The sequence below is a fragment of the Dipodomys ordii genome, unplaced genomic scaffold, assembly GCF_000151885.1.
Source record: "Dipodomys ordii isolate 6190 unplaced genomic scaffold, Dord_2.0 Scaffold1, whole genome shotgun sequence".
NCBI lineage: Eukaryota > Metazoa > Chordata > Mammalia > Rodentia > Heteromyidae > Dipodomys > Dipodomys ordii.
In genome coordinates, this window is record NW_012267217.1 from 6,584,285 (window position 1) to 6,595,954 (window position 11,670).

The window sequence follows — 11,670 nt, forward strand, 5'->3', positions numbered from 1 at the left end:
ACAGAAAAAGCCAGAAGTGGTGCTGTGGCTCAAGTGGTAGAGCGTTAGCCAGGCTGCACACACACACACACACACACACACACACACACACACACATATTTTTTGAAGGGCAGACACTAAGCACTAGCAACTTTCCTCACGCCTCTCAATCTAGTGCCAGATATAGGACTGAGCTGAACATATACAAAGTAAGTGTTACCACTGAGCTATATCTATCCCAGCCCAGTGGTGCTGGCTTTAATGAATTGCATACTGTATTTAGAAGGCACAGGCAATGCACAAATAGAACAACAAAGGAAATTTGGATACTGCTCTAAAGAAAATAAGATCAATTTAAGACAATTTATGTCTTAATACATTCTGTTATTCTGTACATTTGTCCAAATCATTTACACCTTGGTCCTAAAAACTGAAACAAATAGGGGCTGGGAAGGTGGCTCAGTGGTAGAGCGCTTGCCTTGCATGCATGAGGCCCTGGCTTCGATTCTTCAGGACTACATAAGCAGAAAAAGCTGGAAGTGGTGCTGTGGCCTAAGTGGTAGAATGCTAGCCTTGAGCTGAAGAGCTAAGAGACAGCGCCCAGGCCCAGAGTTCAGGCCTCACTACTGACAAAAAAACAAAAACAAAACTGAAACAAATAATAATTCATATATTGTATCTCATTTTGTGACAGCACTGGGGCTTGAAATGGGGATCTCACACTTCTTTTTTGTTTTTTGTCAGTCCTGGGTTGAACTCTGGGCCTGGGTGCCATCCCTGAGCTCTTCCGCTCGAGGCAAACACTCTACCACAGGAACTACAGCACCACTTCCGCTTTTCTGGTGGTTAATTGGAGATTAAGAGCCTCATGGACATTCTTGCCCAAGCTGGTGTTGAACCTCAGTCCTCAGATCACAGGCTTCTGAGTAGCTAGAATTACAAGTGTGAGCCACTGGCTCCCGGCTAAATCTCACAGTCTTGCTTAGCTTTTTTGATCAAGGCTGATGCCCTACCACATGAACCATACCTTCACTTCCTGCTTTTTGCTGACTAATTGGAGATAAAGGAGTTTCAGATTTGTCTGCCTGGGCTGGTTTTGAACTGCAATCTTCAAATCTAAGACTTCTGAGTAGCTTGAATTACAGGCATGAGCCACCAGTACCCAGTGAATGACTTTTGTTTTTTGGGTTTTCTTTTGGTCGTGGGGCTTGAACTCTGGGCCTGGACGCTGTCCCTCAGCTTTTCAGCTCAAGGCTAGCATTCTACCACTTAAGCCACAGTGTCACTTCCGGTTTTCTGGTGGTTTATTGGAGATAAGAGTCTCATGGACTTTCCTGCCCAGGCTGGCTTTGAATCATGATCTTCAGTTCTCAGACTCGTGAGTAGCTAGGATTACAGGTGTGAGCCACCAGCGCCTGGCCTGACATTTTTTTTTTTTTAAAGCTCAATCTACCTGTCTGGGTAAATATTTGATAGAATAATCACATGATAATTTGATTGGGTTCATTTATTGAACTCACTACCTCCAGATTGTTAGGTGCTCCACCACTTGAACCATGCCCCCAGCTTTCATATGCTAAATTTTTATTTCACCTATTTTAAAATAACAGGTAAATGAAGGAGCTAAAGATCCTATGGGACAATTTATTTTTTATTTTTATTTTATTTTTTGTCAGTTGTGGGGCCTGAACTCTGGGCCTGGGCACTGTCCTTCAACTCTTCAGCTTAAGGTAAGCACTCTACCACTTGAGCCACAATACCACTTCTGGCTTTTTCTGCTTGTAAGCATTATGCCCACTTTTGGTCCACCCAAACCTGAGCTTCTTCCTGCCCTGGAGTTCCCACCCTACAGCTGGCCCCTCCCTCTCTCCTCCCAGATACAACTGAACTCCCATCTGCCTCACTTCCTATCCCCCAGACCCTGATGCTACCTAGATAGCGGATGTTGCCATGCGCTCTCTCTCCAGGGCAAATATGGCTCCTCTAATAAACCTCGTAATAATCTTTCTCCTATGCCTGCCTGCCTCTGCATGGTCCCCTAGGATGGAAGTGATGGATCCTTTCATTGCTTAGGTGGTGCTTCATGCATGTGAGGCAAGCACTGTACCACTGAGCCACCTTCCCAGTCACGGGACAAATATTTTCTGTGATATTTGGTCATATTCCTGCTAACGGTGGTAGCATTAGTGATGGAACCAGGACCTCTTGCCTAGTAAATTCACACTCCTCCACCGGAGTGCAGCCCAGTCCAATTATACAGTGAATTGCAATGTGTAATGGTAGGCAGCATTAGTGCTGTACGAATGCCACACCAGCCATGGCCATGTCTGTAGTGACTCAGTGCTTTGGCCACTCTAAATCCTAAGTTAGTTGTTCAATGCTTTGAGGATAGCAGCAGTGAATAGAACAGGTATTAGTCTTTGTTCTCCTAGAGTTTAATTTAACGTTTATTTTTTTAAAATTTTTGTTGTTTTTATTTTTTAATGTTTTGTTGCCAATCCTGCAGCTTCAACTCAGGGTTTGAGCAGTGTCCCTGAGCTGTTTTGTTCAAGACTAGCACTCTACCACTTGAGTCACAGCTCCATTTCCAGTTGTTTGGTGATTAATTGCAGGTGAGGTTCTTATGAACTTTCCTGCCTGGGCAGGCTTTGAACTGAGATCCTCAGGTCTCAGCTTCTTGGGTAGCTAGAATAACAGCACTTGGCTTCTTTTAACTTTCTTTTTTGAAAAAAATTTTTGAGACTACCTTGCCACATAGCCCAGGCTGGCCTTGAACCCCCGATTCTCCTGCCTTAGCCTCCCAGTATTGTCATTACAGACATGTGCCACCACAGCAGGTCTAAATAAGTGTTTAAATAACCCATGTGTGTAACTAGAAAACGCTATTATTTTATTGCTTATTTTTCTGGTGCTGAGAATTGAACCCAGGGCTTAGAGCATGCTAGGTAAGAACTTAACCCTTGAGCTACATCCCCAGCTCTACAAAGATATGCGTTAGAAAATGTTAGAAGAAAACAGGTGCATGCAGGAACATGTTAGAGTAGCAGGAACCTTGGAATTGTGCTAGTTAACCAGTAATGAAAAGAATCCAATCATACTAATAATAGTGAATCAGGAGGATGCTAGCAGAAATACATAATGGAACAAAAAGCGAAAAAGGCAGATTTATGACTGCAGTAGTACAAATGAGCAAGCACCATAATATGAACAAAGTCATCAGTGGTTGAGAATATTTACACAAATATTTACACTTTTTTGTGTTTCCATACATCTACACAATGTGCCCCATCAACTTCATCAGCTCTATTACTCTCCCTTTCCCTTTCTATTAAACAATGTGAACTTTCATTGATCTGTTTTCTTTTTGCTTCTTTCCTCTCCCTTCTTCATTGTGTGTGCCTGTGTGCCTCTGTGTGTGTGTGTGTGTGTGTATGTGTAGTTATGTGTTGGTATCAGAGCTTAAACTCAGGGCTTCAGTATCTTTTTTTTTTTTTTTTTCTTTTTGCCAGTCTTGGGCTTGAGCTCAGGGCCTGAGCCCTGTCCCTGAGCTTCTTTTGCTCAAGGCTAGCATTCTACCACTTGAGCCATAACACCTACTTCCAGCTTTTTCTGTGCATGTGGTACTGAAGGATAGAACCCATGGCTTCATCCATACTAGGAAAGCACTCTACCACTAAGCCACATTCCCAACCCCCAGGACTTCAGAATCTTGATCAGCTGTCTTAATTATTTTTGGTATTATACTTATAATACTTGATCCATGCCTGTAGTTTGGCTGTTTGCTGGTTATTTTGAAGATGGAGTTTCTCAGATCTTTCTGCGTGGGCCAGCTTCATATCCAGATCTTCCAGGTCTCAGTCACTTGATTATAAACATGAGCCACGGATAGTCCACTTCATTGCTGTATTTTCATATATGCATATAAAGAATAGTCAATCTCTTGCTCTTGCTGCTCTTTTCTTGCTCTCTCTGTTCTATTCTAGCTCACTCTCTGTTCTTTTCTTGCTCTCTCTCTTTCCCAGCCACGTGGAGTGCAAACCTTGCCTGGTCCCAGCAGGTCTACCCCTTACCTGAATACCGCGTGAGTGCTACTGTTCTTACCCCTCTCTCTGCTCTTTTCTGGCTTTTTTCTCTCTCCTCTCTTCCCAACTCTCTCTCATTCCCAGGCCTTTCACAGCCACGTGGAGTGCCAACCTTGCCTGGTCCCAGCAGGACTACCTGAAGTATTTTTTTTCCAGCCCCTCAATGCTCATGAGACTTCTCCAGACTTCACCTAAGGACTCAATCCACCAAGGGACAGCTGCTGCTCACTGCCTTCTCTGGGAGGAGACCAAATTCCAGCCTTTTACCCCTATTGTCGACGCCCCTTGTCAGCAGGAAGTAGCCAGAGAGAATCCTCGCCCTATTTCATGATTATTAAAAGGCTGGAATGTAAGGTCCGCTCCTGGATGGCAAGCAGACTCCACCCTCCTCAGCAAAGTCTCCACCCAGTACCTGCGTTACCTAGGCAACTGGGACACCTGGAAGAGGTCACATCTGCATCCGCTGAGGTCACATCTGAATTTGATGTGGCCACACCTTTCCCTGCCCATACCCTACATAAGGCCTAGCCCAGGCCCAGACGCCCTCTTGCTCTTCTTTTCTGCTCGCTTGCTCTTGCTGCTCTTTTCTTGCTCTCTCTGTTCTATTCTAGCTCACTCTCTGTTCTTTTCTTGCTCTCTCTCTTTCCCAGCCACGTGGAGTGCAAACCTTGCCTGGTCCCAGCAGGTCTACCCCTTACCTGAATACCGCGTGAGTGCTACTGTTCTTACCCCTCTCTCTGCTCTTTTCTGGCTTTTTTCTCTCTCCTCTCTTCCCAACTCTCTCTCATTCCCAGGCCTTTCACAGCCACGTGGAGTGCCAACCTTGCCTGGTCCCAGCAGGTCTACTGAATAAACCTACCCCTTACCTGAAAAAAAAAAAAAAAAAAAAAGAATAGTCAATCTTTTTTGCTTTTTTTGGGTGGGTGCTGAAGGAATAAAATCTAGGGCCTGGTGCATGCTAAACACATACATTACCATTGTGCTACACTCTTAGCTCAAGAATAATTTTCAATGTAATGATATTTCTTTTACATATGTGATATGTAATATTTACAACTTGCTTCATATTAATAAAGAACTGTTAGCAATTATGCTATATTAACTTCCAAAATTTAGTGGATAGGAAATAAAGTTTAGATTCTCAATCAAGATTTTAGTTGCATAGTTTTTAAGGACAGGAAAAGAATAACAAGATATAAAAAAATATATTCAATAAATACCCAGCAGGAAGAAACAGAGATCAAAAGAGAAACAAAACATAACAAGGGGCCATTGTTCTACTTAAAGTGTTAATTTAGACTGGGATGGTGGTTTAGTGGTAGTGCTTGTCTAACATTCAGGAAGCTCTGGGTTCGATTCCTCAGCACCACATAAACTGAAAAAGTTTCAGTGTGTGGTGCAAGTGGTAGAGTGCTAGCCTTGAGCAAAAGAAGCTCAGGGACACTGACTAGGACCTGAGTTCAAGCCCAATGACTAGTAAAACAAATAACAACAACAACAACAACAACAAAAACCTGTCAATTTATTAAAGTGAATGAAAAAAGTTAAAAAAAAAGTCATGCAAAGAGGGAGAGGAAAAGGTATAGACACACATGAGAGAGAGAGAGAAAGAGGGAGAGAGAGAATACTACCTAAAAATTACTGATTTTCAAGATAACAGTGAACATTCAAATCTTTTTATTTTATTTATTTTTTTGGGTCCGGTCATGGGGCCTGAACTCTGAGCCTGGGCGCTGTCCCTCAGCTCTTCAGCTCAAGGCTAGCACTCTTCCACTTGAGCCACAGCACCACTTCTGGCTTTTTTCTTTTTGCTTATGTGGTGCTGAGGAATCGAACCCAGGGCCTCGTGCAAGTGCTCTGCCACTGAGCCACCTTCCCAGCCCCCTTTTTTTTTTTTTTTTTTGTCAGTTGTGGGGCTTGAACTCTGGGCCTGGGCGCTGTCCCTGCAAGGCAAGCGCTCTACTTACTTGAGCCACAGTGCCACTTTCAGTTTTCTGATGGTTAATTGGAGATGAGAGTCTCATGGACTTTCCTCCATGGGTTGGCTTTAACCACAATCCTCAGCTCTCAGGCTCTTGAGTAGCTAGGATTACAGGCATGAGCCACCGCCGCCCTGCCAAACATTCAAATCTTTAGGGATGGATTCAATACCTATGAATTATCTTGAAAAATATATAATCATGCTGAGCCCCACAGGTCCCCCACCCCAAGAAATGATGATGGCCAGGTGCTGGTGGCTCAGGCCTGTAGCCACCTAGGAAGCTGAGATCTGATGATTGAGGTTTGAAGTCAGCCAGGGCAGACAAACGCAAGAGACTCTGAACTCCAATTAACCAGCAAAAAGCCACAAGTGGAGGCTCAAGTGGTAAAGTTCTCAAGTGCTAGAGTTCCCTATCCTTAGGTGGAAAACCCCAAGCCAAGAGTAGAGGGCCCACCAGGCACTAGTGGTTTAAACCTGTAATCCTAGCTACTCAGGAGGCTGAGATCTGAGGATCACATTTTATATCCAGAAGCCCAGGGAAGAAAAGTCAATGAAACTCTTATCTCCAATTAACCACCAGAAAACCAGAAATGGAGTTGTGATTTAAAGTGGTAGGGTGAAAAAGCTCAGGGACAGAGTCCAGGCTCTGAGTTCAAGCCCAGAACTGGCTAAAAAAAGAAAGAAGTGAAAATGTCATCACAATATTCAAGAAGTAGAAACAATCCCAATGCTAAAAAATATTTCTAACTTCTCAAAACTGGGGTGCTAATGGTACCTATGGAGAAGGCCAAGAATGATGTTAAACATCATGCCATGCGCAAGATGCTGTCTGACTTTCAGTAGCCGTGGGAATTATGTATACAGTAGTGCTTGAGAAAAACCTAATACAAACATTAGAGGGCTAGGAATGTGGCTTAGCAGTAGAATGTTTGCCTTCCATACATGAAGCCCTGGGTTCGATTCCTCAGTATCACATACACAGAAAAAGCCAGAAGTGGTGCTGTGGCTCAAGTGGTAGAGCACTGGCCTTGAGCAAAAAGACACCCCCCCTCCAAAATAGAGGAAGTCGCTTTTTTTTTAGGGGGGGGGGTTGTAGGGCTTCAACTCAAGGCCTGGGTGCTGTCTTTTGCTTGATGCATGTTAGGCAAGCACTCTACCACTTTGAGCCACAGCTCTACTTCCAGGTTTCTGATGGTTAATTGCAGATAAGAATCTCACAGGCTGAGAATGTGGCTTAGTGGTAGAGTGCTTGCCTAACATGCATCAAGCCGTGGGTTTGATTCCTCAGTACCACATAAACAGAAAAAGCTGGAAGTGGTGCTGTAGCTCAAGAGGTAGAGGGCTAGCCTTGAGCAAAAAGAAGCTTAGGGACAGTGCCCAGGCCCTGAGTTCAAGTACCAGGACGGACAAAAACAAAAACAAAAACAAAAAAAACAACTCACAGATTTTTCTTGCCCAGGCTGGCTTTGAACTGTGATACTCAGATCTCAGCCTCCTGAGTAGGTATGATTACAAGAAGCATGAGTCACCAGGATCTGGCAAAGCTGCTCTTTTGGAGTAAGATCCTGTATTAGGTCCAAACAGACCTAAAAATCAAAATGACAACACACATACCAAAGTTTCAGACTGCAAACTGATCTCTAGTTATCTGACCTTCCAAGAATTCAAGGGAGATAACAAAACTTTCCAATCAGGCCAGTTTCAAGTTGCATATTTACCAAGTTCCCTCTGGACAAAAGAGTGACCGGTAGTTAGCCAATTAGTTTTTCTACTGCTATTATTATTAGTGCTGGGGATTAAATCTTGCGCCTCATGACTGATACACCTCATTCCATTAAGTAACTGTGAAAAAAGAACAATCAAGGGGCTGGGAATGTGGCTTAGCGGTAGAGAGCTTGCCTAGCAAGCACAAAGCCCTGGGTTCAATTCCTTAGCACTTCATAAACAGAAAAAGCCAGAAGTGGTGCTGTGGCTCAAGTGGTAGAGTACTAACCTTGAGCAAAAGAGAAGTTCAATGACAGGTTCACAGGTCCTGAGTTCAAGCCCCAGGACTGGTCACACACACACACACACACACACACACACACACACACACACACACACACACACACACAATCAATCCACTTTTCTGTTTCTACTTTCTTCAGCCCTTCTCCTTTTTGTCAGTCATGGGTCTTGAACTCTGGGCCTGAGCGCTGTTCCTGTGCTCTTCAGCTCAAGGCTAGCACTCTATCACTTGAGCCACAGTTCCACTTCTGGTTTTCTGGTGGTTAACTGGAGATAAAGAGTCTCACAGACTTTCCTACCAGGGCTGGCTTTGAACCAAGATCCTCAGATCTCAGTCTCCTGAGTAGCTAGCATTACAGGTGTGAACCACCAGCTCTCCACAGCCCTTCTCCTTTTATGTAATGAAGTAAGGCTTGATTCTAGAATTAAAAATAAAGCCAGTTAAGATATTTAAATTAGGGCTTTTATGATGATAATGGTGGTGGTGATTAGTGGTCCTAGGGTTTGAACTCAGGCCTGTATTTGTGAGGCATGTGCCCATGAATGGATGCCTATGGCAGAACTAAAGCAGGGCTTGGATGTATTCTAGTAGTAGAGTGCTTGCTTAACATGCACACGTTTAGTCCCCAACTCCAAAGACAGACAATGTGAGAGCTTTCAACCAAATTTGAAATATCTATCTCTCTAAAATTATATATTTTTAGGCTGGGGAGGTAGCAGCTCAGTGATAGAGCGCTTCTGCGGTATGATCTGATCAGTCCCTAGCATCATAAAGAAAAATAAATCACATCTTTCTAATGTCTCCCTCTTTTATTTCCTTTTTTTCTCTCTTGCTTGCTTAGTTTCTTTCTTCCTTCCTCTTTCCCTCCCTCTTCTTCCTCTCCACCCTCCCCCTGATTCTCTCTTTCTCCAGTAATGAGGCTTGAACTCTAGGCCTGGGCACTGATCTTGAGCTGCTTTTGCTCAAGGATAGTGCTCTATCACTAGAGCCATAGCGCTACTTCTGGCCTTTTCTGTTTATGTGGTACTGAGGCATTGAACCCAGGGCTTCATGTACGCTAGGCAAGCGCTCTACCACTAAGCCATATTCCCATCCCCCTTTTTTCTTTTTGAGATGGGTTCTGGGCTGGCCTCAAATTCACTATTCTTCTGCCTTAGCTTCTTGAATGTTGGAATTACAGGCATGAGCTACCACACATAGCAGAATATAGTTTATGACAAGAAAAAAAACAACCTTTGATTTCAGTTTTCACTGACAGTTGGTCAATACTGTATTTGGGCCTGAAATGTTATGACAGTGTAATAGATATTCCATCAATTTTTTACTATGCCAATAAAATAGCAGACTTTGTCATTTTAAAAAATAATTATATGAAATATGAGCATACTAAACCCAAAGAAAAGTCAGTATAATTCTTATCTATCTACCTTTATGGTACTTGATTACCAGTATAGGATATATAAAGTGCCTCCTTGCAGACTTTTCAAGTGATTGTTCCTTTTAAAAATGTATTGCCCAGCCAGGCGCTGTGGCTCAGGCCTATAATCCTAGCTACTCAGGAGGCTGAGATATGAGGATCTCCGTGCAGAGCCAGTCCGGGCAGGAAAGTCTGTGAGACTCACATCTCCAATTAACCACAAAGAAACTGGAATCTGGCTCAAATAGTGGTAGCAGCTCACCTTGAGCTGAAGAACTCAGGGACAGTGTCTAAGCACAGTTCAAGACCCACGACTGACAAAAAAAAAAAAAAAAAAGGAAAAGAAAAAAAAAGAAGAAAGTATTGCCAGGCATGGAATTCTACCTACTCGGGAGCTGGAGGTAGGAGGTATGAGGTTTGAGGCCAACCAGGCAAAGTCAGTGTGGGATCCTATCTGAAAACCAGACTAAAAGGGCCAGGAGAGAGGCTCTAGTACTCACATAGGAAGTCCAGACCTCAGTCACAAAGGGTACCATGCTTTGTTACTTGTATTATGATATGTAAACTCAGAATTTATGTAGTTTATAAAACTTAGCAAAGTATTTATAAGCTATATCCTTAAAATGCACTAATTTATGAAAGCACCAGAATATAAAAAATAGAAAATAAGATATTTATTTTGTAATAAAGCAGAAAAAAACAGAATATAAAGTATACTACTGTTTGTATTTCATATATTTTGATTGTGCTGAAATTTATAAATTTAACATTAGTTAAAAATAATCATTAAATTACATATTTAAATAAGAAATGCCAAGTACATGATTAAGATGAACTTATTTTTTCCATCCAAAAAAGACCTTCATGAAAAAAAAAAAAAAGACCTTCATGAGTAAATAATGTCCACATAGAAAGTACTTGTAATCTAAATGATAGGTATAGGTTGAAAAGCTCAGGACCAGCCCTTGCCTAGTCTTCCAGGTCCTGGGTTTGACTCCAGCACCCTAAAACACTAGGTCTTCATTTGTTGTTTCATTTGTGGTTTCTTAGACCATTCAGGTACCTCCTTTTTAGTCTGAAAAAAAAAAGAAAAAGAGAAAAGAAATCAAACAAAAGGTTTGCAAGGGGCAGTTCTGAGAACAAGGTCTCTATACACTGGGGTTTCTCTGTGAGCTACACTTGTAATCCCGGCCTCTGAATTCAGAAGGATACTTAGGCTAAGGTTTCCTTCCTTCCTTCCTTGCTTGCTTACTTTCTTTCTCTTTCTTTCTTTCTTTTCTTCTTTCTTTGTTTTTGGTCCACAGTGGGGCTTGAACTCTGGGCCTGTGCACTGTCCCTGAGCTCTTGAGATCAAGCTGTGCATTCAACCACTTGAGCTACAGCTCCACTTCTGGTTTTCTGGTGGTTAATAGGAGATAACAGTCTCACAGACTTTCCTGTCTGGGCTTGCTTTGAATCTTGATCCTCAAATTTCATCCTCCTGAGTAGCTAGGATTATAGGTGTGAGCCACCAGTGTCCAGCAGTTTTCATTCTTTCTAAGAAATAATCTCCTACTTAGTAGATAGGCCAGTGTTTTCTGGTTCAAAGGTAGGTGTGTGTGTGTGTGTGTGTGTGTGTGTGTGTGTGTGCACGCGCGTGCCATACGGAGGCTTGAACTTAGGGTCTGGGCACTGTCCCTTAGTTTTACCTACTCCTCAAAGCTGGTTCTCTACCACTTGAGCCATATCTCCATTTCCAGCTTTTGTTTGACAGTTAATTAGAGATAAGAGTTTCTTGGATGTCTTTCCAAGGTTGGCTTTGAACTGTGATCCTCAGATCTCAGCCTTCTGAGTAGACAGTATTACAGGTATGAGCAACCAGAACTTGGTTACAAGTTAACATATTCCACAGAAGTAGCTATTTTTTTCCCTATGTTGTTTAAAAAAATTGTTATTATAAAGGTGATGCATAGTGGGATTACAGTTATGTAAGTCAGGTAAAGAGCACATTTCTTTTTTTTTTAAACATTGAGAAATAAATTTATTAACTTACTATTTTGTTGGTTGTGGGGCCTAAACTCTGGGCCTGGGCACTGTCCCTCAGCTCTTCAGTTGAAGGCTAGCTCTCTACCACTTGAGCCACAGCGCCACTTCCAGCTTTTTCTGCTTATGTGGTGCTGAGGAATCAAACCCAGGGCCTCATGCATGCAAGGCAAGCACTCTA

The 11,670-nt window shown here is 42.7% G+C and overlaps 1 protein-coding gene across 1 annotated transcript in view; it reads right to left on the reverse strand.

Moving 5' to 3' along the window:
* Positions 1-10,209: 10,209 nt before the first annotated feature.
* Positions 10,210-11,670, reverse strand: part of Pibf1 (progesterone immunomodulatory binding factor 1) — a 139,748-nt gene continuing 138,287 nt past the window's right edge. The window contains exon 18 of the mRNA XM_013011846.1: positions 10,210-10,542. Coding sequence (XP_012867300.1) covers positions 10,480-10,542 — 63 coding nt within the window. The 3' untranslated portion in view covers positions 10,210-10,479. The remainder of the gene's footprint in view (positions 10,543-11,670) is intronic.